The sequence below is a fragment of the Barbus barbus genome, assembly GCF_936440315.1.
Source record: "Barbus barbus genome assembly, chromosome: 32".
Taxonomy (NCBI): domain Eukaryota; kingdom Metazoa; phylum Chordata; class Actinopteri; order Cypriniformes; family Cyprinidae; genus Barbus; species Barbus barbus.
Window position 1 is genome coordinate 28,859,382 of NC_136760.1, and position 27,455 is coordinate 28,886,836.

The following is a 27,455-nucleotide window of genomic DNA, read 5'->3' on the forward strand; positions in this document are numbered from 1 at the left end:
ATGAACTTCACTTACAGAGCGACGCATCGGCTCAGGATCTGCTGTACCTTTCTGGACAGAGCATCAAAGATTCCCCAGAAGAGCTTTCTGGACAGATACAGCTCCTCGTCCGACGCGGCACCGAAGCTGCCCCATCCTCCGGACAGACAGTAGTACTTCCAGCAGCGCTCGTAGTGATTGGTCAGGAGCTGCAGGAGGACACGCCCACCAGTTACTACAGCACATGATTCCTGATGTGAATGAGAGATCAGAAGCGTCTCACCTTCAGAGGCATCTTCGTGTGTTCGTTGAGCACAGGAACGTCAAACACCAGACGCCTCAGCAGATGCTGCATCATCGAGGGACGCAGTTTACTGCAAAACACACGTATAACACACGGAGTCACATGAAACATGCCTGAGACAGCTACTGCTTGAAGTTTTCTGAAATGTTATGTTTAAATATGCAAATTAGGCATTTTATTAAACATGCACTCATTTGCATACATTTCCAGAGTATAAATGTGACCCTGGAGCACAAAACCAGTCAATTTTTTTGAAATTGAGATTTATGCATCATCTGAAAGCTGAATAAATAGGCTTTCCATTGATGTATGATTTGTTAGGATATGACAATATAGAACAGCAGATGGCGCTGCATCCTTTAGAAACAGCCGTACTCTGATCGTTTCCAAATCCATACACACACTTGAACCTAAAATAATCATTCATAAAATTCAAAAAGGTTGAAGCGAATTACAAGGGAGTTCACAGTGGACTGTGTTTACATTAATCTGGCGTCATAAAATCATTCTGAGCCGAGGTGAAATTACAGACTCAGTCCGAGCACACGATGAGTATTTGAGTGTGTGGATAAAAACTAGAGTAGAGCGCCATCTGCTGTTAAAATATAAGATCAGAATCCAATCCAGAGAGAATCACCATGCATTCGGAAGATCTCAGAATTGATCCATGAATCGATTCTGCATCGATGTATCATCGTAGCCCTAGTGGATCTGGGACACCAGTGTTGGGTAAGTTACTCTAAAACTACTATTAACTATGACTTTTGCCTCAAAATACCTTTTTGCTTATGCTAAATTGTTGCTTATTAATAATTAGTAAAGTAGTTGTTAAGTTTAAGAATTGGGTAGGATTCAAGCCAGGAACACACCAAGCCGACGGGCAGCTTTTGTTCGTCGGCCAACTAAGTTTTCTCAGTGTGTTCCGTGCCGTCGGCTGAAGTTGGTCCTCGTCTGCTTTTTTTCGGCCGATTCGACATGTTGAATCGTCAGTCAGTAGGGCCATCTGATCATTCTGATTGGCTGTTCAGCTGGTAACCAGTGCATGAGAAAGGCGCAGAACGGACGTGCTACTTGGCTGTCGGGTGTCGAGCGTCGGCTTGGTGTGTCAGGGCAACTTTGGACCCACTAGTTCATCGGCGTCGGCTTAAGGATTTAGAATAAGACATTAATATGTGCTTTTTAAGTAATAATAAACAGCCAAAATGCCAGTAATATTCATGCTAATAACCAACTAGTTAATAGTGAGAATTGGACACTAAAGTGTTACCAATATTCTTATTAACTCACCAAAGTATTTAAAGTGAGAAGGGAACATAAAAAGCATGCACTGTAAGGTTAGACTTAAAATTTGATGTTAAATTCACTATTGTATTGTGTATAAATGTTCTACAGTCTATACACAGTGTTAAGTTCAATTACATAAGAAGTAACTGTACCTTACTTTACTTTTCAAGGGAAAAGTCATTAAATTACAGTAACTAGTTACACCCAACACTGGCTGACACTAAGGAGTCCTCACCCGCACATGGCCAGCAGACACTCCTCGATGGCGTCTCTCTGCGCTTTGGTGAGACAGCAGCCTTTGGACAGTCTGTAGACGGTGTGCAGCAGAGAGTCGATGAGCGACGCGAACGGCTCCGTCCCGGCGAACAGAGGAGCGCATTTAGTGAGCAGCGGCAGCACCGCCGTGCACAGGTACCGGTTCAGAGCCAACGCCATGTCTGTCGCGCTCAGAGCCACCTGGAGGTCAAAGGTCACACAGGACAAGGGGAGAGGTCAAAGATCGGCATGATAACACACAAGCACTGAGGTGTCATGTGACTCACTGTGTCCAATGAGGCAGCGGCTCTGAGGTCAGGAAGAAAGCCCACTTCCAGCAGCTGCAGGAGGAAGTTCTGGTCCTCGATGCCGTAAACCCGGTCCAGGAACAGAACCATGGCCGCTTTGTGATCAGGACAGAATCCCGCTGACATGTCCGGCTCGATCACAGAACCGTCTGAACACACAAAAATATATAGTACACTATATAGCAAATTGCACCTTGATTCTTTATATCGTCGCAAAAAGTAACTCCGTTATTGTCCAGCACTAATCTGATCAATGTGAGTATATGGCATGAAGATATTACAAATATTAACATCATGATTTTTCATTACATTAAGTCATTTAGCAGATGGTTTTATGTAAAGCGACTTACAAATGAGGACAATGGAAGCAACCAAAACCAACAAAAGAGCAATGATATGGAAGTGCTATAAGACTCAGCCTAATGCAGAACACGTAGCTAGGTTTTTTTTCATTTATTATATAATAGATAAAAAGAAAACAAATACACAGAATAGAAAAAGAATAAGCGAAAGCTAGCGTTAGAGTTCTTTTCTTTTTTTTTATAGAAAACAAGCAGTTAGAAAACAAATAGAGTGCAAGTCTTAAAGGGTCATGTTTAAAAAAAGAAAGAAAACAAACTGATAAAATAGAATTAGAATAGAGAGTGCTAGAGTTAGAGGGTCAAATAAAGCTGCTTTGATGTGTATAGTGGAAATTGCTACACAAATAAAACTGACCTGATATGACTTTAGAACACAAATCTGGTTATCCTGTATATCAGTCTACATGTTTTGCCACTGTGCATTACTGTGAATGTAATTCATTGTTTTTACACAACGTCAACAACAAACGCAGGTGCAGCACAAGATGAACCCAGATGTTTCTCCTCCTGTGAGTGCTGTAGTGAGAGCGATCAGACCTTTGGCCAGCGTGGGCATCAGGAACGGGATGCTGATCACTCCCACCAGATCCTCAATGGGAATGAGTGAGCGCAGGATGGCTCGGATACGGATGGCCTCTCCCTTCCCGGCATGGATCAGCTGACGGAGGAGAATCACCAGAACACAGATCACATCACGAGAGGAACGTGATCGACATAAAGCCTTATGTACGTACATATTACCAGTGAAGACGATTTACAGCGAAAACATTCACACACTCTAGGGCTAAAATTTAAACACTCTAATTTAAAATAGAAATCCGCATTCTAATTTTAGGTGTGCATCAGGCAGCGTTATCAGTGGCACACTAGATGTGATGAAGATGTGAGTGTCGTTGCATTTTAATATTTTTTTAGCTTATCCAGTTGAAGCCACTAGATGCGGCGCTGCTATGCGGTTCATTCAGAATATTACAGAAAAAGAGAACATCGATGCGGAGAAGATCTTGTTTACGGTGAAACTGAAACCAAGCCGTTCACACAGAACACATATTTATCACATTTTCTATAAGGACATCTATCACCATTGCACTCGTGTCTCGCACAAGAGATCCGCATGTTTAGAAAGCATGGGAAATTAATACAAGTTCAACTTTTAATAAACATGTCTCGAGACTTTATGCCGGTTTTCCCATCCCACTGCATCTCATGGTTTTAAATAGAAAAAGTACACTTTGTGATTGGTTTTCAGTCCTTTCTATTAAACTATACATACATACATGATGCTGTTTTGTTTCTAATTGTTTAAGCAACTTAATTAATTATATATGTTTTATAAACATTATTTTAAACATTATGCACTTTTTCACAGATAGTGTGTTATTTTATTGCTTTGAAGAATCGTGCATTAGTAATATTTTGCACAAAGCGCCCTCTTCTGGCCTCACGAGAGAAACCTAAATCTTTTTTTCCCCCTAACTGAAATGATGTCTTTTAAATTAAAATATTTATAATATTTAAGTACAAAATTCTAATTGAGTTTTTCAGCCGTTTTGACAGCCCTAACACACTCACGTGCATCTCTGGAGCGCAGCGGCCCAACAGATCGATCAGAGCGGCGTAGAAGGTCATGATGGCATTTCCCATGTGAATGGTGTCGTCTTCCTCTTCCTCCATGATGTCATTACTATGAAAGACACACAGATCATCATCAAAAGTGGTTTGTGTTCAGCTGATCATTAAGCTCACAGATGAGCTCGCTGATAAACAGCCCTGATAATGAACGACACATTATAAACTTTCTGAATGTAATTCATCACAGTGCATCTTCAGACCAATACAATACAATCAATACAAACATTTATAACCTAACAGAGAGCCTCATTCCATCGCACATCATCATGGGATATTCGGACCCTGTCGTTCAATCAGTCTCTCATTCTCTCATCAGTCTACATTAAAACTCTTCATCTGACAGTTCTGACCACTGACATGATGACAAATTCAGTCATACTGAAAGCAAATTGGCATCAATTATCGGTAATCTGCTAAACAATAATAAGAAAAAAACAATCATTTAAAAAAAAGAAATGCATCCATTTAACCTGAGTTGCCTTTCTTAACCTTAAGTTATCCTCTGGGGTCAATATGACCCCAAGCGACTTTTCTTTAGTTAAAAATAATGGTTCCCTTTATCTCAGTGGAATAAAATCTTGTGACTTTTTCTAAATTATCTATCCATACACACACAAAAAAACTGGGCTTGATTTGGTTGTTCTAAAGGTATGTAAAAAAAAAAGTCACACTCATGACCTTTGGGGTCAATATGACCCCACATTGAAATGAATGGGAAAATCAAAAAAAAAATGTTTTTTATTTTTCATTTGTCAAAAAAAATCTATAAATCCAGAATAAACCTGAAAATTTCCATACCACAATGAAGTCCTGGTACTAGAGCACAAATGTAATGTGGAACGAACATGATCACTTGCACACACACATGCTCACGCACACAAACACACACACAGGTGTGACTCCAATTGAAAGCATTTTTTTTAGAAATTGACAAATAAAATCAATAATTCCAGCATAAATCTGAAAATTTCCACACAGAAATGAAGGCCTGGTACTAGAGCAAAAATGCAATGTAGAAAAGACATGCTCACTCAACACACACACACACACACACACACACACACACACACACACAGACAGGTATGACTACCACAGCCAAATAAAATCAGCCACAAATGCAGAACAAAGATAAAAGGGGTGAGACCTAATGCACACACACATGCGCATGCGCACGCGCACACACACACACACACACACACACACACACACACACAGACAGAGAGAGCAAGGGAGAGATGAAAGGCAACTGACCTGTTCAACTTTGAGAAAGTTTACTCTGAGATCTAAGAGCTGCAACTTTATTTTGAAAACAAAGAAATAGTTCCCACACCAAAGGTATAAAAGAGGGTCTTTGGTGTCACACAGTTCATTCTGTGTCAGTATGGCAAAGCGTTACACTCTCCTGGAGACTTTAGATTGCCTGCTTGATTCAAGTGAAACTGAATCATGCCTGGAAGACACTGAGGGCGATGACTCTGAGCCATTTGAGACATTTGGTTCATTGAAATAAATAATATTCAACTACAATCTGATTCTAAGTCTTGTCCTTTAGGTGTTTCTTATGTGGCAATTTCTGTGGTATTTTGTAAAAACAGACATTTCAAATCGCTTCAAAAACGACCAAAATTCTACTATTTGAAAGAATATTTATTTTTAATGTCTTTAATAATGTTTATACATGTATAAATTCACAAAATCTATCACAAAAGTTATAATATGAGCAGTTGGCTACATCCAGTAAAATGAATGGATCTCTATTGCCCTCTTCTGGGTATCTATGGACAATACAATTTCTTTCTTAAATTTTAATTCCTAAAGGTTTGTCTTTGACCAACAGATGGCAGAATTGTACAGCTAACACCTAGATCAATATCCAGAAACAACTTATATTTAATTTAGATCATTGTTTAAGTATTTTTTTCATAAAAAAATAATATTTTACATGCAAGCTAATGGTATAGTTGAGGAATTGTGTGGTAAATAGGTACAAAAGTGCTTTGTATATCCAAAAACACAGCATTACTGTACAGATGAGAAGTAAACAAAAAAAATAATATATTATATGTATTATTAAAAATGTACATTTTTTTCACAATCATTCTTTAAATTTTGGGGTCATATATACCCCAAATGCAGTGAGTGTGAACAGGAAACTAAGGTTAAATACACCTACAGCTAAGCATCTGTTAGTACCCATAATTCCTTGCAGTCTGAGCATGTGTGTTTACATGCATCAGAGTTCCCAAGAGTGAGCATCGGAATATTGTCAAACTGAATCAGATTGTGGTGTTTACATGAATCAATACCAATCGGAATATTGCCAAATTCAGATTTGATGCGCATGTAAGCATACTATTCCCTTTAAAACACTGTGGATGTAAATAAAGGTGCTGATCCTCAGACTGCAGAAGATCCAGCAGAAGTTTCTGCATTTAGAGCGCGACCCATTTTACTAGGATGTTTCTGGACCAGCGGACAATGACAGATCAGGAACAGAATATAAATGAAGGAGAGAATCATACTGTATGTGAGATGAACAGATGATGATGCTCATAAATAAAGGTTACCAAATGTGGCTTTTATAGAAATCCAATATTGGCTCATGATTGTGTGTGTTTACTGCGTACAGTGTCCTGCTCTCCTCTGTGGTGGGTGATGGTCCGTCTCTGCTGGAATCTTCTGAGATCTTTATGGCCTCCTCTATCGCCGCCAGCAGCCCGTTCCCGCCTTCTCCGCGCAGGGCGGGGCCAAAACACTCGGGCCGGCGAATCAGGAGCCGCACCACCACGTTAGCGTTCTCCTCCACACTCTCACCTGAGACACACCGAAACAACCATTCACTCACAATACAGCACTACATGACCATCATCTCCAGGAGAACATGCATCAGAACACCAACCGCTGACAGGATCTGAATAGAGAGATACATGTGACCCTGGACCACAAAACCAGTCATGAGGGTTAATTTTTGAAATTGAGATTTCTGACCCTTTCCTAAAGACAACAATTTACTAAAGTGTCATCATACCGGGGGAAGCGGTTGAAAAGAACAAAAAGATTTAATTGGTTACCAGGGATGTTTTATTTATTTAAAAAAAAATTAAAAAATCCTTCTCTTTCTCCTGATGAGATCAAATATAGCAATGTATAGTAATAGATTATGCCATTTATATGTATTAGTGCTGTCAAATGATTAAACGCGATTAATAGCATCCAAAACAAAAGTTTTTGTTTACATAATATTTTTCCACTGAACACAATATATTTTATTTTTAAGAAACATATAGAACATTTTGGAACATGTCAAGCTAAATAATTAAAATAATTGAATTCTTCTTAATTAAATTAAGTGCAGTCACTTAAGTGAGCCTAAACCTGCAACAATAATCAGAAAACAAATAAATTATTTTCTGTAAAAAAAAAAAAAAAAAAAAAAAAAAAATGCAGTCACTTAAAGTGAGCCTAAACCTGCAGGTCAAAAATCAAAACCATAATAAAAACATAATTTCTGTAAATAAATAAATAAAAATAAAGCAGCAGTAATAAATGTCGTGACTTTGAGCAGATGTAAACAATGGCAGGAGGCTTAAAAGTATAGACGTGATACCAGCTAAATTTAATTATTGTACTAAATCGCAGAAACATAGTACTTTAGTCTGCTATTCCCCGCTCTGTGAAGTAACATGAGGGAGGAAACTAGTTGACGTTAGCTAGTTAATTAGCCATGTTATCTGCCTTGATAGCAAGCCAAATAGTATTTATTTTAACACTGAAACAAACAGAGGGTGGGTGGCTGTGGAGAAATTATCATTAATTATTACGAGCATTATCCAATCGGCTCCTCTCGACCGCAGACGCAGGTTTATAAGCCACTTGGTCCGTGTACTTTTGCGTCCATTCATTTTTCGTTTTTTAACCCAGAAATGAAATACGAAAAATGTGGTTTCTTCTTTAATGGTTCAAACACTGATGAATAGAATAAGCAGGCACAAACAGACTTTCATTATTCAAAATTCAGAGTTCATTAAAAATCATCAAAATGATATGATTTTTTTTATGTATATAGGCTAAATGCTAAGTTTAATTTCTACCTTTTTTTAACGTCTCTATACAGACACTAGCGCCCTCTCGCGCTACTACCACAACTGCTTTATGAAAAGCTTTAGCGTCAATATTTTTATGATCATAATAATTTTTCAAGCTTAAAAACATGTATGAAATACTCATTACATATTTATTTGCAAATAACTGTATCCTGGGCAAATTCTACGGGAGTGCTAGAGGGAATGAAACGGAAAAGCATGAGAAGGTCAGTTAAAGCAAAGGGACTTTGGTTAAAGCTAGAAACAGGATGACTGACATTGTCTGTTGATCTCCTGAGTGGCCATGCTTTTAAGTTAGAATCAACTCCAAGACACAGTTTTGCTCAGTGCTGCAGAATCGGGGGCCTGTTTCATAAAACAAGTTTACCAAATAAACCAGGATTATTTCAGTTAGTCTGACTTACTGTCAGTTGATTTGGTTCAAAATAACTAACTGATATAAGCCTGGTTTATTTGGTAAACTTGTTTTATGAAACCCCAGAAGTCTCTCATTATAACAAACAAAGTGTAACATGATGTAAATAAGAGATTCATTGTGCAGTGTAGATCTTCATTGATTATAACGGATGTTTGTGAGATCTCGATAAACTGAAATGAATGACAGCTTTCTTGGCTAATCCATTCAGAATTGGAATAAGTGTTGTTTTTCATGATGCTGTTGGACCAGTGACAGCTGCATGCTGCAATGTTTCGGGAGTGACATCTGCATATAAATGCGGCATTAATTAACAGGGTAAAAATATGTCAACGTGTATATTAAGGCTAGAGTAGCGTCACTGATTTCAGAAGCACCCTCCCTCAGTGATTCAGGAACCGGCCTGCCTGTATCAGATTACAACTTTATATTTTACCCCATATATTAAACCGTGTGTAGTGCTCTAACACGATGTAAGGTACATGCCATGCATGGTCCTCTCCGATACCGTGACCCAGATAGCACACAAAATTATATCCCAGTATATAATTTCATGACGATTCCCAAAATGTCTATTTTAAAAACCATATTTTTATTAAGTCTCTGCATTGCTCCAAAGACTCTACTTCTCAACTGAACGTGTGGGAGAAGCATTACTAAATTTGGCCAAAGAAAACCTGTTAAAATCGTAATTTTTCTATATTAATTTGTGCATTTTTCAAATGTTTATTAAAAGTACAAAAAATCATAAACAAAAATCTGAAGTCAATATTTTACCTTTTCGTGAAGAATTTCGTGTGTACGGTTCTAATTTAAATGTTGGTTTTCAGCATAGCAGTTAAAAATACTATAACCGTTCTTTTTTTCATGTTTTTCGTCTGGGTTAAAAAACAAAAAATGAATGGATGCAAAAGTGCACAGACCCCACTTTTTCCTGCGTTTTTCAGTCAATTTCTTGACTTTTCCCTCCTTATGAACAACACATTTTTGTACATGATAAAATCTCCTTTTGACTGATTTGAACATTCATATACAACACAAAACACAGGCATCTTGAGCTTCTGCTACTGATTCCTATGGAGAAAAAATGACTTCCTGCCCTCCAGCTGTATTTCACATGTCATCAGAATCACGTGTTTGCAAACCTATTTCTGATGCGATTAATCGTTCGACAGCACTAATATATATAATATATTACATTTTTGTTTTGTTTGACCATGTTGGATATGTAACTCTTAAAATAACTTTGTAAGGCAGAATCTGACCAAAATCTAAATACTCATGAATGCAGTATAAGTTGTACTTGGTGACCGTTGTATGTCTATGTCTGTTATGTGCATATGTTGTTCTTTGGAATGTGTTCATTTTCTTCTGTATTTGTTTGGGGAAAAAAAAGAAGAAAAAAAAGAACACCAACCGTTACAGAAGACCGCGAACCGGAGGAAGTCCAGATATCGTTCACCCTCCACCGGGTTCCAGCCGATGTCAGGATAACCTCTAGACATCAGCATCACGCAGCTCTGGAGCCCACAGCCCGCCAGATACTGCACCACCTGACACACACACACACACACACATTTTAACAATTTATTTAAGTCCACTTCAAAGAAATAATTTACAGGGACATACTGTAAATATTATAGATGCAGTTAAATACATGTACAAAATCATGGACCAGTGGCATACAGCAGGTCTTCACAATATCAAACATGCCATTTAATTGTTATGGGTATAAATACAAAGCACAGTACTTTGCTAGCTGTGTAGCCCTCTTTTTGGGCAATGTGTGTGTGTGTGTGTGTGTGTGTGTGAGAGAGAGAGAGTGTGTGTGTCCTAAGCTGCCAAATACAAAACAAGTAGTCAACCCCAATAACCTATCTCTGAAATGGTATTTAAGAGTGGTTGGTATTTAATAACTTTGGTCATAAAGGCTTCCTCCATTCTAGAGTCAAAGGTGCATGCCAAACACCACTCTACACTCCTCATTAATCACAACAACTTCTGGTGTATTAGATTCAAGATTCAAGATTTTTATTCGTCACACACAATTATACAGAGTATAACCAGCAGTGAAATGTAAGTGCAGACAAATGAGAAAAGGTTTCAGATCTACTATGAAGATACTGAAACATGGATGATTTGACAAAGGAATGTGTGTATATTCTTACTATATTCTTAAGGTGATAAATGATTTGATATGTCTTTCACTATAAGGTCCACTATTCTGTCGTGGCGTGCTATGTACATTCCCTTGTAAACATGGCAGCCATTCAAGATATGTGGCAGTGTTTCAGTGATCTGTTCTGTAGTGTGGTGCAAACAATGAGGAACCTGAGTTGTAGGACACACACACACACACACACAGTTAGTGTTCGACAGCCTACATCAGCCAATCAGAGACTGAGGAGAGAGAGAGAGAGAGGGGCACCTTCTCGAGGTCTGGTTCTCTCAGCGCCAGAGCCAGTTCATTATTGTCCATCACAGACGCGGCGGCCACATCTAGAGGAGTGGAACCTCGCATGGACGGAGATGCTACAGAGAACACACACATGATTAGCAGACACTAACACAAACACCTCCCTCTGGAGATCTCCAGACGTCTTACCGAGGCCCACGCTGCTGTTCTCCAGCAGGTAGCTCAGGTGATCAAACATGGCCTTCTGATTCTGACGGCTGATCCGACAGAAGTAGCACAGGAACCGACAGCAATTGGCCACCATCTTAGGAAAGGTGATTTCCTGAAGACAAAGGACATTTGTTCAGTGACACTTTGTTCTGCTTGCATTTGAAGTGAAAACTGAAAGGACTGATTCCTAAAACTGTGAAGCTGCTTTGAAATAATTCGTATTGTATGAAGTGCTATTAAAATAAAACTGACTTGACGAGATGCTGACAGTGAAATCAGTGAGTTTCATCTATTATGAGTAACAAAGCATTATGTAAGAGATGGTGGGAAGTCTGGCACAAAATAAACCCTTGAAAGATGATAAGATTCAGAAGCCATCCTGAAATATTGATTAGAGTGTAAATGATGTAATTCTGTGAGCAGGATGTCTGTTGATTCAAACAGAAATCAACCATCCACATTACAGTTTAGAGTCATTAGACACAAACATTAGAGCACAGAATGACCAATCACAATCCAGTATTACACAGAAACAGTCAGTACAAACTGTTCAGATCTACATCATAGCTTTTTGGGACTTTTACTAAACTGCGAGTAGAACAAAGCCTGGAAGTCTTAAAAATGGAGTCTTTTTCTGAAGCAGTAAAAACGATATGTATATGTTGGTTTATGACCTCATGGGTAACAGGCAGTGTTGGGTTAGTTACTCTAAAACAGTAATTAATTACTAATTACATCTTCAACAGTGTAATTAGATTACTGTACAAATCACTCTCTCCAAAAAGTATTTAATTCTTTATTACTAATTACTTTCTAAATCCTATATCAACTTCGACAAGTTAATGATACAAGGATAGACATGAAACACTTCTTTTAATTCTATCAAGAAACTTCATCAATTATTCTGCTCACACTTTAGATTAGGGTCCAATTCTCACTATTAACTAACTATTAACTCTGACTTCTGCCTCAAAATACTCCTAATTACTGCTTATTAATACTTAGTAAAGTAGTTAAGTTTAAGAATTGGGTAGAATAAAGGATTTAGAATAAGGTCTTGCAGAATAAGACATTAATATGTGCTTTTTAAGTAATAATAAACAGCCAATATGCCAGTAATATTCATGCTAATAACCAACTAGTTAATAGTGAGAATTGGACACTAAAGTGTTACCAATATTCTTATTAACTCACCAAAGTATTTAAAGTGAGAAGGTACATAAAAAGCATGCATTTTAAGGTTAGACTTTATATTTTGATGTTAAATGCACTATTGTATTGTGTATAAATATTCAACAGTCAATTACATAAGAAATAACTGTGATTACATTACAGAACAAATAAGAGCAATCCCTTACTTTAGTTTTTCAAGGGAAAAGTAATTAAATTACAGTAACTAATTACTTAGTAACTAGTTACACCCAACACTGGTAACAGGGTAAATATAAATGAAGCTGTCAGTCAGTTTGCTCGTTTAGGATCAAATATTTAAAGTTAAAATTCCCATAATAAACAAAAAATATTTGTTTGATAATTTTTTCTTTCAATAACCCAAGTAACAAAGTTGAATTTTTATGTTTGCCGCATACAGTCAACATATCTGTAAAAACAGAGAAAATGCAAAGAGGTCAAAATAATGTAGAGATGATAATGATGATAATGGTATTTTTAATCACCTTGGACTCTCCTCCACTCAGGACGTTCACCATCACCTCCATGACGGTCTCATGCATGCCGAGCGCTCTCATCAGGTTCGGATGCTGGTAGAACACCTTGTTATTCATGATGTCACTGCAAACAGGTCAGAGGTCAGACTGGAATCTCACACACCAGAGGGGCCGTCACTGAGCCAGAGCCAGGAGCCAAACCCCTCCACTGCTGTAAACTGTGAATGCTTAATATACTTTTTATAATTAGTGACCTGTGCTGGTAGAATGAGTGTGAATGTGCTCGGGCTAATTTTGAGCTACAGGCAAAAAAAAAGTGCAAAATGTAAATTTTATTTTGATTTATTTTATTTTATTTGAGGTGTTCACAAAAAAGAGTTCATTAAGCCCTCATCTAGCGATCCCAGTGCTCCAAATAGTAATTAAACATCTCAAATTATCTTTATTTGTACCTTTCCTCCGCTCGCTTCTCGCACTGATTGACATCCGAAGCGCCTGATCCCAATAAATACACACATACACACAGAATTGCAGGATTTCAGTTTTCACTCAAGCGTGTGATATATATATAATTCTGAAACGCAAAATTAAATAAATGACGCTCAATCATCTATTAACAAACATGCGTTTATTTTAGCACTTCCGTCAGTGAACACGCAGCCTGCAAAACACTAAAATAAATATCAAAGAAATAATACATTTAAATAGGAAAGTAGCCTTCACTAAGAATGTTAAATACACGCTGTCTACCTCACACGAGCGGCGCGGCGAGAACCCATTATAATCAGTGATGCTGTCTACACTAGATGCAGCGCGATACAACATGACAAATCCCTCACAGTAAACTGCCTCGTCCTGTTTATGACGTACTGACACAAATTTCAAATGTCCTTTGTAGACAGACTCAACCGTTTAGACACGGTTCCCTGTTCCGCCACCAAGCAAGCGGGCGCGTTAACTCCTCGTCTGCACGCGCTCTCTGTGGAACAGGAATCGTGACGTATGTTGCCATATTTCTTGTTAGCATCTTACATTTACAGCTGTCTCGTTCGTGTTTGGCCAGTTTGGAGAAAGCCTCACCAATACAAACCTGACCAGCCGGGCGTTTGCGATCACGTGAACTCTAAGACTACAAACGCGGATGGGTGACATGAATGGAAATGAGTCCGGATCGGCGATGCAGTATTTGGTTTCCCAATAAGGTCCATCGCTCATCACAAAATAAATTTGCTGAATGTAGAATAAACTGTATTTTCCTGCGCTCAAACCTGCCAATCTAAAGGAAACGCCGTGTATGGCGTTTGAGGTCATTTGTGAATTAGCATAGATTTATAGTCTAAATAAAACAATTAGCAACTGTTACTATTATTACACTTGTATACAAAACTTTGTATTACGCTTGTTATAGAGTGTGTGACGTCACGTGCACTACCGCCGGTGGCAATACACAACCGTGATGCAGTTGTCACGGCGACCGTCACAGCACTACAAACATAAAATAAAAATAGCTATATTGTGATTGATATAGTTATGATTATTAAGAAAAGAACTGGAGGAAAAGATGTAATGTTGCTGGTGATTTTGTTTTGGAACCTTCAGAAAACTTAACTAGATTTTTCTCAGAATGGACTTTGCTGACTCCATCGACTTCAAACAGGTGTAATTTCAACAAATCATATAGAATTTTGAAGGTTGTTTAATAGAAAATGCAAAAATAAAAATAACTCATTTTGCCAGCACAGGTCACAATTTTATATATTTTGTATATATACTGTAATTATTATTGCTGTCACATGATAAATCGCAATGTAAATATTTAAAAAATATATGCTGTATGTGTGTTTCTTTATATATACATAATAAATATACACAGTACACACACATATATTATGTAAACAAAAACTTTTATTTTGGATGCGATTAATCGCTTTGACAGCACTAATAATTATTCTATTTATATACAAAAATATTTTGTTTATATTATATATATACACACACACACAACACATCTATAATTGTTTAAATAACATACTTTGAATTGTTTATTACACTATCACATGGCCCATTTATCAGTGTTCACTATGTCTCAGACGCGGGTGATTGTGGGTCACCTGAGCCCGTGGATCATCAGCTTCTCCTCCTCGCGGCCCATCCTGACGCTGAGCAGAGAGCGGATCTGACCCAGAGATGCCAGCAGGTTGATGGTGTCCTCCACCGAGACGGCGTTGATGGTGTAGGTCTTGGGCAGCGCTCGCACCTGGCCACCGATGCCGTCGTACTGCCGGTGGAGCAACACGAACATGGCCCGCACCAGCTCGGGATCCTCGATGACCGACTCCTGAGCCCAGCGCACCATCGTCTCCGAGATCAGCTGCTGCAAGGTGCCTTCAGACAGAAGCAGAGATCAGACCGGCTATGAACTAGAGCTGCACGATATATCGTTTCAGCATCAATATCGGGATGTGCGCACCCACGGATAAAACCGTCACCAATTTTTAATATTAAAATTATGAAAAAGTGGGTTGAATGAATGATTCAGTGAGTCACTCATAAATACTTCACTTGTTTCATTACTGGATGAATGTGTTTTTGAACAAATCTCTTGAATGAATGATTCAATGACAAATACATTTTTAACAGTCACTTGCTGCCATCTAGTGGAGAAACAATGCAATCCACACAAGCGTTATTTGATGCAGTTACTTTCAAAAGATGACTTGCTCTATTTTGATAACTACCATAGACGTCAGTGTTTATATCTGACCTATAAACTTTCATCCCAGTATTTCTGTGATAATATGAAGGACTGCAAGACACAAATAATACTGTGTAGTTGAAAAGATTGTTTGTGAAGCTGTTTCTTACCCAAATATGCTCTGGTAAGAAACAGTTTTACATGTCCATTTACAACCCTAGGATTTCTCCCTAGAATGAAATGGTCTGTTAGTTTAAGTCGTGACCCATACTCGAAATTGGTGCTCTGCGTTTAACCCATCCAAGTGCGCACGCGCACACACACACACACACACACACACACACACACACACACACACACACACACACACACCCGGAGCAGTGGGCAGCATTTATGCTGCAGCGCCCGGGGAGCAGTTGGGGGTTCGGTGCCTTGCTCAAGGGCACCTCAGTCGTGGTATTGAGGGTGGAGAGAGCGCTGGACATTCACTCCCCCCACCTTTTTCGAGCCCCCTGCCGGCCGGGGGCTCGAACTCGCAACCTTTCGATTACTCTCTAACCATTAGGCCACGACTTCCCACATAATAATGTTGAGCTCTGCTCTGATTGGCTGTTTCACAGTGCGGCTCATTTCAGTAGCTCACAGCAGGAAGGAAACACAGGGAGGAACATATATATTTCAATACTTTCTCGTGCAGTTATATCGTTGGGTAATTATACTGTAAATAAAATGTGGCCATCAGGGAGCTGCTATTAACATGCGGGGCATTGAAACTGCTTTGGAATGCATGATAAAAGTAAAGTAAAGTAAAAAAAAAGTAAAGTCATGACGTATTGTCAAGTATGGTGACTGACCCATACTCGAAATTGGTGCTCTGCGTTTAACCCATCCAAGTGCACACACACAGCAGTGAGTAGTGAACAAATGCACACACACACACACACACCGTGAACACACACCCGGAGCAGTGGGCAGCATTTATGCTGCGGCGCCCGGGGAGCAGTTGGGGGTTCGGTGCATAGCTCAAGGGCACCTCAGTCGTGGTATTGAGGGTGGAGAGAGCGCTGGACATTCACTCCCCCCACCTACAATCCCTGCCGGCCCGGGACTCGAACCCGCTACCTTTCGATTACGAGTCCGACTCTCTAACCATTAGGCCACGACTTCCCCACATGATCGTGTTATTGTTTCAGTTTCACTATGTTTATATTATGGAGCAGCAGTACTTACCACACATTTCACAAGATCAGATGCTTGTCAGTGGTGCTCAGGATCTGTAAATCATTCACCATCATCCTCATCTCTCCTCACTCTGTTTATGTGGTAAGTGAAATCTTATGTACTGCAGTGTAACAGGCTACCGCTAGCAAGGAGCTAACAATGTCCCTTTAGTGGCTCGCGTTATTTTAGTAGAAGGCGTTATTTGCTCTCTGTGCCTTTCTGAATACAGACACCAACCCATCCCTGCACTCCACACCCCCTGCACAGCCTGGAACATAACATTTATTTCCATGATCTGCCATTTTCACTGTTGTCCGAGCTTGTATCTTCACAATACCTGCAGAACTTCTGATGGTTCGGCTGGCGGCTGGCCTAGAACATGGGTGGGTTTATGCAAATGTTGGGGGCGTAACTATTAGTGATCCCGACTGTTGTGACACAGTCGGTGTTATGTTCTGATTCGCCTGTTTTTCAGTGGTCTTTTGCATTCACAAGATTTACATAAGGAGGAGGACACAATGGTGTTTGAGGCTCAGTAAGACATTTCCATGTACAGAACTCTTATTATTTAACTATGACAAGGTAAATAGAGTTTTCCATTCTATGGCACCTTTAACGATTAATCGTGCAGATCTAGAACCGCACAACATGGTCCTCGTGGAGGAGAAGAAAGCCTCACTCACTGGGTTTCTTTGATTTCTTCTTCTTTGGTATATCCATCATTTTCTTCTTCAGGTAGGTCACCTTCTCCACCAGAAACATCAAACGCCCCCTGATGGTGAAATCACTGTCTCCATCTCCTGATTTATCATCATCCGTCTCAATGCCTGCAGTACAGACACACATAAACACAAACCTCATCATCAACATCTAAAACACAGAGCAGAACTAGACTTCTGTGAGTTCACTGGGAGTAAATCACACATGAATCACTAATCAAGAACAACACAGATCATGAATTACTTGAAAATCACTTGAAGCATGAAAAGCAAACAGTTTGTCAATGGGGTGAGAAAAATGAATTTCAAGATACATTTTAATGATCCTGCCTTGTTTATTAATTAATCTGGTTTAATGATGTTTAGATATGATCACTGATACTGCAGAGGATCGGAGAGAAACCCTTTACCACAGTGTGTCATCAGATCTTCATGGAAGTCCAGCAGCTGCTCACGGATGTCCTCCGGACACGGACAGTCCTGCTTCTCATCCTTAAAATTCAGCAGCATGTTAATCTGAGGAAACACACACAAACAAAATCATCGTTCACAGCACACTGAACTTTTCTGACAATACCCTAACCTTTTTTGAGTGAAATAATAAATATGTGAGCCTGCAGCACAAAAGCAGTCTGAAGTCGCTGGGGTATATTTGTAACAATAGACAACAATACATTGTATGGATCAAAATTATACATTTCTCTTTTATGTCAAAAATCATTAGGATATTAAGATCATGTTCCATGAAGATATTTTGTAAATTTTCTACTGTAAATATATCAAAACTTCATTTTTAATTAGTAATATGCATTGCTAAGAACTTCATTTGAACAACTTTAAAGGAGATTTTCTCAATATTTACATTTTATTTCACCCTCAGATTCCAGATTTTCCAATAGTTGTATCTCAGACAAATATCTGTTAGTTATCATAACATTTCAGCTTATCCATTCAGCTTTCAGATGATGTATACATTTCAATTTTGAAAAATTGAGTCTTATGACTGGTTTTGTGGTCCAGGATCACAAATGATCACAGGAAATAATGTAGGGACAAGTAATAAATCTGGGATTTATTTGATCAAATTTAAGATTTACGAACAGATGAAGAGAAATAGAAAAAGAGTTATTATCATGGTAATCAGCTGACCTGTTCCTGTGGAGGAGAGCGGAACTCTTTGGTTTTGCGTGCCGTCAGAGCGGCGGACATGTTTAACGCCTGCATCACCTCATTATAGCGGAAACGCTGGTTCTCCTGAAGATTCGCCACAAAGTCATCGGAGAACGCGACCACAGCCTCGATACGGTGACGCACCTGACAGTCACACAGGTACTGCAGCAGGTGACACATCTGAACACACACACACACACACACACACACACTGTAAACATCTCATCACTTCACTCAATCACCTGAGCTTCTTCACTGGAGTCTTTTTGATTGCTTTTTCAGTACAAATCAAATGAATCAACTCACCAACACTTCCCTGAGATTACATCTATGCTGACCATTCATTTTTATAAGAGAACTGAAAAATAGTATATATATGCATGTACACACACTACTGTAAGTTTAGTATTATTGAGATTTCATTTTCAGTTTCAGTTTTACTCTTTTAGTACATCAAGTTAAACTAAATGAAAATGAGAAATGTTGCCTTGGGAACTAGCTGAAATAAACTTAACTTTACTATAAAACTTTACATTGATAGTACATATTTACATGATATATTATGTTATTTCAGTTAATATTTATTTTAAGTAATGAGAATGTTTGAATGGTTTTAATTTTAGCAAATATAATAACCTTGATACACACATTCATGTATATACATGCATTAAAATACATTAATGCATTTATTAATAATAATATATACCTTAAACCAATAAAATGAGTTAATAATAAAAGATAAATTAAATGATAAATTAAACTATAAAATATACTGGTTGGCATTTATTTAGAGAGATATTTAAACTTTATTTAGTTTTCTTATACAGTGTACACTTGGTCAACAAACATGGTCCAAAAACAGAGAGCTATTTAGGCCTAATCAAAAATATTTAGAATTATTTAGAATTGTCAAAATAATTAATGAAGGGGGTCAGAATTTAAAAACTCTATATTTTGAAAGTCGACATTTGCAAATAGTGGTCAATTAGAAGACCGTCTGCGTAATATCTGCTAACTATTTACTTTGATGGACATTCAACTGATTATAACTACTTTGCAACTACATGTCAACTTATTTTACTAATCCTAACCGTCTACTAATACTCTACTACAGTTGCATAGTTAGTTATATTCAGTACAATGTCTAAAGTTATCTACTGAAATAAAGCGTGACTAGTAAATGTTTTTCAGATCCTCTTCACTCACCTGGAGTTTGACGGGTTCAGGAAGCTTCATCTGTAGAAGTCCTTCTTTGGGCGTCTTTCCTCTCAGGCTGTGTTCCTCGGCCCCGCCCCCTTCCAGTCTGACCCGCCCACAGCCGTCCTCCGACGTCCCGCCTCCGCTCTCCACTCCGGAGTCCTGCGAGAAGACGCTAGGCTCGATCAGCTGCAGGATGGTCTTCAGGTCTCCGTTGTGGAAGATGCCCATGATCAGGAGCGTGTAGAAGAGTTTAATGAGCGGGACGAACAGGAACTCGGTGCTGCCTCCGACGGGGTCGCGCACGTGTAAGCTTCCCTCCCGCACCGCCTCCGTCAGCATCTCCATGGTGCGGCTCTTCAGCGTCTCCAGCGGGAACTCAGGGCTGTGCTGGAACCCGACGGCGCTCACGAAGCTAGGCGAGGAGAAGCGCATCCGCGGCTGCAGAGAGGTGCTCAGGCCGATCCCCGGCAGCCCGTGCTTCTTCTTCTCGTCGGGGAAGAGCGTGATGCTCTTAGTCTCGGGGGTCATGGGCACGATGTACTCAGAGTTCATCATGAGGCGCGCGGTGGCGTAGCTGCTCAGGTGGATGTCGATCAGCAGGTCGTAGTATCCGGTGCGCAGCAGGCCCGGCATGTATTTGTTCTGGATGGCGTAGAGCAGCTGTGCCTCGTCTACGTGACTGCAGAGCGCGTGAGCCACACGGTTGTTCCCCAGCGCGCAGATCGCTGAATACAAGCGCAGCGTGTGATAGTGGAACTTCAGCAGCTCTCTCTGCTCCGACAGCTCCAGGATATCCAGAGACCTGACAGACGAGTACACAACATCTCATCTAAAATCATCATCACCGCCACATGCATGTAAAAACAGGCAAACCAAAATTTATTCAGACACCATCAACATTTCGAACATTATAGTACCACCTCAGAAAATATCTGGCTCTCTTAAGTACCACCATAATGACCAACATTAAAATACAGTAGCGTAGTAGGTCTAACTATTCAGCTACAGCTCTGGCAGAACCTGATTTTACCAAGTGTGGCATGTTCCTGGATCAGCATCTTTGTTGACCCTGGAATAACATTGTGATAAACCAATCAGATTTGAAGAACCAGTTTATAGTTTTTGTGAAGTTTAGGCTTAAAATCAGTGTTTGGTGCTTGAACATCAGTGTCATTCATCATTTCCTCTGATTTTAGGGATTACTCATGGTTAAGGTTAGGTTTAGGTATAGGGATATGGTCAAGACTAAATTTTTGGATTCAAATGTTGGTCCATGGTCAACAAAATATGTTGACCTAGGAACACATCTAACACATCTAGAACACTGTAGCCGGAGCTACTTCTCTCTGTTGATGTCTATGATGAATCACGCAGGTACTGGGCTACTCCGCAGTGGTACCTACCCGAACCAGTCTAAATAGTCTGAATATAAACACTTATTATAGGTGTACTGTAGTGATTCAGGACAAGCCAAAAAAACTTTCATGGTGAAAGATTCATGGTGTACTCGCTTATTATATAAATTTTGAACACAAAAAAGTTACAGACTGCAGCTTTAAATGTAAAAAAAAAACTTTACTCAAGTAAAGATTAAATTAAAATGTATTGTGTTTTAACATTAATTTATATTTAATTTAGTGATTACCACTCGTGGTACTCGTACCACACTTTGAGAAAAACTGGTTTAGAAAATGGTAATAAAATATGACAAGAACTCAGAGTTAAACTAGGGCTGCCCTCAACTAAAGATTTTTCTGGTCGACAAGTAGTCGTTCGTTTGAAGGTTCATTTGATTAGTCGATTAATCACACGTTTATTATTAATAAACCATTTAAATCATAATAATGAGCCTTTAATTGCATCTAAAATCATCATCATCACCATCTTGATAATGTCAGATAACTTTGATAGAAAGGTTTGTAGTGAATTTGGTTGAATAGCTGTCAGCTGTTAAATTTAAGAACACAATTAGATAAAACCAATTTAGCTCAACTAATCACCAAGCAGTGCTTCATGTTGTTCAGTCTGTGGTGGAAAAACATCACTTTAGCAATTAAAGAATTTGGTCAGGTCTCCTCACTTACATAAATTAACTAACTATGGTGTCCAGCACCCACTAGTAAAAAAAATATCAAAAATGATATATATATACTGTACATAGTGCTTAAATGAAACTGTGAGAACAACAGACTGACACTGAAATAAATGAATAGGTCAGTTCAGACTAAAGTCACATTTAAACCATCTACTGAACTCTCACTCATTTAACAACTGCTTAAAATTGATACAACTGATCATTAAAAACTTGAAAATTTATAAAAAAAAACTTCAACGCACTTCTAGTGGTTTCTTAGCACATTTAGTGGTTACAAATAAATATATTTTATGATGCGCGGATGAGCTAAAACGTCACCCGAATCCGCAGTTTTAAATAAACCGCCCGCACCTATATTTTTGTCTGATTTAGATAACCGCACCCGATCGTCACATTCAGGGTTCATACGGTCATGAAAAACCTGGAAAAGTCATTTTAAAACAGCAATTTCCAGGCCTGTACAGTTTTGGAAAAATAAATAAACCCAGAAAGTTTTGGAAAAGTCATGTTTCGCAATTCTATGTACAATAGAATTATGCTTAATCAGGTCCTGAATTTCGGTGTAGCATTGCGCATATATTCCCGCAGCTTTCAACTTTAAAATGAGAAATTGGGAAATTCCTGCAAACATTTATTCAATATAGCGTGTAGGTTAGATGAGTAAATAAAATCCCACAAAGCATCAGATCGAATCAGTCCTTTGAAAACAGCGTGTGAGTGATTCAGCTGTACCGCGTCTTCTCTCTTTGACTTTCTCTTCTCAAGACAAGACTTTAGCTCGCGTTTCGGTACAGTTGACAGAATTGTCAATTGCCTAATCGGTCATTGTTGCATCGTCACAGAAATGTATTATTTGCACGTCTTTTTAAGACTTTCGGTACTTGCTCGCTCCAGAGGCGCTTTTCTGTGTGCAGTCACATCCAAAGCGCGCGCTGCGAGTCCAAAGCTTGTTGTGCTTAAGTGGCCAAATACACACAAAAATAATGTCAAAATGGTCGTTTGCAGTAGCAGTATTGCAGTAGCATATAGTCACGGCATGACAGGATGTGCAAATGCTACTCAAAATGCCAGCTTCCTTACCCGCAAGAAAGGGGTTTTTAGTTAAGTAAAAGGCTAGTAGCAGGATCGTAAAATGAATGGATGTGATTACGATCATTTGATAAAATGAAGAGCGCGCCGTAGTTATGCACGGGATCATTATACTTTGTGGGCTGTTTCATATTCTGTCACGGAGACCGCTGGATGCGCCTTTTTAAATGGTGCTCATTGTTTTATTTTAAAACATCGTTGCAATGTTTACAATTGACTTTATCGGGATTTAAAATAAAATGATCCCAAACGCAAGTACGGCGCATGGAGCTGTGACGTGCAGTCAGTGATCCGTTTCCAAATCCACCGGCGTTGCAACGGCAAAACACACTCTTACCCATTTGAAACATTTTAATGCGAGTGTTGTGACACAAGTGAGGTACAAAGCTTTGTTAATAAGAGAAATAATTGGTTAGCAGGCAAATGTTACATGGCGACCATGCATTTGGATTCATATATATCATATATATGATATATACATACATTTAAATCAAGCTGTATGCGGCTTTTTGTTCTGTTTTGCCAGATGGTCACGAATTTAATATTATTTATGGTTTCTTTTCCCAAATCCTCACTGTCTCACCCTCTAGATTCGCAGGTTTATTTTATTGTTGTTTGAATCACCGTTTTCGCATCTCTTACTGTGGTAAACGTGGGGGAAATTAAAGGTTTCGTGGCCATGAATTAAGAATTTGTTACATAAACTGCTCCCGCATTTAAATTCATGTGTTTTCTAGGGAACAAATTAATGAAAACTGGACAGTGGCCACAAATTAATATGTCGTATGAACGAATTAACAAGTTGTATGAATGAATAGAAGCTATCTGTCCTGCTCGCGTGCGCGCAGCCCTGTCAAAGCAAAGTGCCCGATATGCAACAATTATCTAGGGAAATTATAATTGAACATGACTTATTACTACATTTACAAAATACAAAAGAACTTGGATCACATTAACAGCGTAGTTTGTACATTAGTAAATTATTTTGGTGTAAGAGCCCCTTCACTGTCACTCACAGACGTTTGCACGTGTTCTGCGCATGAGCCACACACACCCCAAAATGAAACTGCTTAATCGACCATCAATAGCTTTTATCAATTACATCGCTCAATCGATCGTCAATTAATCGTTGACATCCCTAATATACACTAATTGTCAGTAATTTAAAATAGCTGTTTTCTATGTGAATATATAGTCTTCAATGTCACATGATCCTTCAGAAATCAATCATTCTAATATGCTGACTTATTTAAGCAAAATACAAACTACATGAATACAGTCACTATTTTGGAAAAAAGTAAAATATTTTTATATGTAACATTTATTTTCATAAAAAGAAAACATTTGTTGAGGGGAAAAATGTGCACTTGGTTTTCTGAGGGTTTTTTTTTTGTAAAAAAAAAACAAATTTACAAAATGATTTACAAATGTTGTCACAGGGTTAAGAAACATGAAGCAATTTTCCACAAAAACACTTCTGAGGTCGGCAAAACACTTCATGGCTGAAAGCATGTAGTTAAGTCTAATTTTCCAGAAGTGAAAGGTCTAAATGGAAGCGCAATCTTGGACTCACCACCTGCAAATGCATGTCAATGCACTAACTAGCATTTAAAATACCTTAGCAACCGCATAGCAACACTCTGGTAATCAGCCAGAACACTCCAGCATCATGGCTGTGAAATCTGCATGTTTTATTCAGAAAAGTCTGATTTATAAATCAGATTCAGATGATATTTACTGTGAATGTTCTTCTGTACACATTAAAAAAGCACTCAATTAAATGCACATGTATATATTTAGAGGAAACACCAACTGCATTGATTGCAAAAAAAAAATCAAAAGATGAATTCTATAGAAATATTTTAATTTATTGCACCGCAGGTGTGCAACATTTCCAGTAATTCAGTGGACTGAAGTCAGTTATTCCTCACACGCTGACACTCAGTCCTAATGTCCAGAGATCAGTGTGAGTGTGATTGATTGATTGATTGCGTGTGTGTGTGTGTGTGTGTGTGTGTGTATTTGTACCTGTTCTCCTCAGGTATATGGAGCGTCATGAACTGCAGTGGTTCTGAACTCTGCACCATCCAGCCCAGTCTCTCACTGACCCTGCTGACCTCTGACCTCAGGAACTGATTGGGCACACGGCTCCATAACACAGACGTGAGGAACTGCACATGTAACCGCGGCGGACACTGAGGAACTGCGTTCTTCCGCTCGCTTTTAAACAGACCTGCAGAGAGCGGCATGACACTCTACACACACACACACACACACACACACAGAGAGAATCAAACGTCCACATAAGAGTCTTTGCAAACTTCATCATTTCACAGAGGTATGACAGAGGTATTACAATATGAAGGTGGTTTATGAGGACACTGCCTATGTCCCCGTAATTCAAAAGGCTTAAAAAAACATACTAAATGGTGTTTTTTTGAAAATCTAAAAATGCACAAAGTCTCCTGTGAGGGCTAAGTTTAGGTGTAGGGTTGGTGTAGGGCAATAGCACACACAGTTTGTTCAGTATAAAAACCATTACGCCTATGGAGAGTCCCCATAAACCACAAAAACCAACATGTGTGTGTGTGTGTGTGTGTGTGTGTGTGTGTGTGTGTGAGTGAGCTCACCTTGATGCGTCCCAGTTCGAACTGGAAGACGTTTGGACTGGTTGCCTGCGCAAACACTGCAGGGAAAAGTTTAGTACTGGGCTCCACCTGCAGACACAGTTACGCTGCTAGTTAGTCCTAGTCAGAGCTGGGTAGTAACTGATCACATGTAATCTGGATTACTTAATCAGATTCCAAAAATTAAGTACTTGTAATTAGATTAAATTACATTTTAAAATACTCGTAATCAGACTACAATGACTTTTTTATGGATTGCATGATTACATATTATTTACACAATAGCAATAATTTATTTATAATTTATTGATTCTCCCTAATTGCTCTTTTTCATCTTTCTAAAATAGCCTTCTGCTTATATACACAGAAAGTCATTAGTCCGGTGCTACACAGCATTTGTCCACTGGATTTACAAAAATCATTTCAGGTTTAAGAAGTGTTTCAACACTGCATCAACTGCTGATGAACACATTCATTGTTGTTAGTATTATCACTCAGTTATTATTTTACCATGCATTACATTGGAAGGTGTTTGTCTTTCAAACACATGAAAATGCACAAAGTCACCATCTTTTTTTGCCATCTGATTCTCTTTCACCTAATATATTTTTATTTGAAGTGCCCGAGATTTTAAAATAGATATTTTAATACTGAAGTATCTCATTTGCATGTTCATCATTCACTGACATTCATTACAGTTACATGACATGCAGGTAAACAAATAAAACATTTCATTTTATTTTGATTCATTCTAAAATTCTTTAATTAAAATTTTTTATAATTTAATTAAATATTAGCTTTTAATTAAACTCATAAACCCTCTGTAGTTCTTTCACAAACTCAGTTTGGGAAACCATGATGTAATATAATTGTTAAATGCACTTCATGTTGTTGATAACAAATGGAACATATTTTTTTACTCTTAGTATTTTTATATCAATAGGGTACATTATTATCCTATTTAAATCAATGCAAAAAACAAGATAGGTCAAAAGTAAACAAAGTAATCTAAAAGTAGTCTAATTATATTACCTAAAATGTCACGTAAAATTACCTAAATGTAATGGATTGCATTACTGACTACAATTTTTGTCATGTAATTTGGCATGAGTATTGGATTACATTTTGTAAGTAATCTACCCAGCTCTGGTCCTAATTAAGCAGTCCCTCCAGCACAGGCTGCTCAGAGGAATGAACCATACCTGGTAGAAGGTGCTGAGCTCTTTGCCGTTGGAGGTGAAGGTGAGGAGGCCGTTGGCTGCATCCACCAAACACCCGATCTCCAGCCCGTTATTATTGCGGCCCTGACTGGGATTGCTGCACTCGCCACCCCAAACCATGTAGCAGTTACTGCGCTTGATGCTGCCAAACAGACACATACTGCTATTGTACAACCTAGTGGTGTGCCATATACTGTATATCTATCTATCTATCTATATATATATATATATATTTGACGTTATGAAGTATTTTGCAAAAACCATTCAAAGAGCGCAGACAGAGGTGAAATCTAGACTAGTATATTATATGACTAGTATGTTATATTAGAGTGTGTTCTTTCACTGATTCAGTCTATTAAAATTCCTTTAGAATGATCACAAATTCAAGACATGGGGGCATAAAATGTATATACTTTTACCACTTCATATAGTTAATCAATTTCACACCAAGAGTGCCGTTTTTCTCCAAAAATTTGCATGATTA

The 27,455-nt window shown here is 38.6% G+C and overlaps 1 protein-coding gene across 1 annotated transcript in view; it reads right to left on the reverse strand.

Annotated features, from left to right (window-relative positions):
• Positions 1-27,455, reverse strand: part of LOC306851922 (ryanodine receptor 2) — a 155,991-nt gene that overhangs the window by 63,509 nt on the left and 65,027 nt on the right. Inside the window, exons 32-50 of the mRNA XM_079388432.1 lie at positions 26,954-27,113; positions 25,755-25,841; positions 25,153-25,379; positions 19,947-20,742; positions 18,720-18,920; positions 17,981-18,086; positions 17,535-17,678; positions 15,047-15,320; positions 12,945-13,059; positions 11,248-11,380; positions 11,071-11,174; positions 10,060-10,195; positions 6,752-6,938; positions 4,065-4,176; positions 3,030-3,150; positions 2,110-2,279; positions 1,803-2,023; positions 263-353; positions 48-188 (exon numbers count right to left, since the gene is read on the reverse strand). Coding sequence (XP_079244558.1) covers positions 48-188; positions 263-353; positions 1,803-2,023; positions 2,110-2,279; positions 3,030-3,150; positions 4,065-4,176; positions 6,752-6,938; positions 10,060-10,195; positions 11,071-11,174; positions 11,248-11,380; positions 12,945-13,059; positions 15,047-15,320; positions 17,535-17,678; positions 17,981-18,086; positions 18,720-18,920; positions 19,947-20,742; positions 25,153-25,379; positions 25,755-25,841; positions 26,954-27,113 — 3,526 coding nt within the window. The remainder of the gene's footprint in view (positions 1-47; positions 189-262; positions 354-1,802; positions 2,024-2,109; positions 2,280-3,029; positions 3,151-4,064; positions 4,177-6,751; positions 6,939-10,059; positions 10,196-11,070; positions 11,175-11,247; positions 11,381-12,944; positions 13,060-15,046; positions 15,321-17,534; positions 17,679-17,980; positions 18,087-18,719; positions 18,921-19,946; positions 20,743-25,152; positions 25,380-25,754; positions 25,842-26,953; positions 27,114-27,455) is intronic.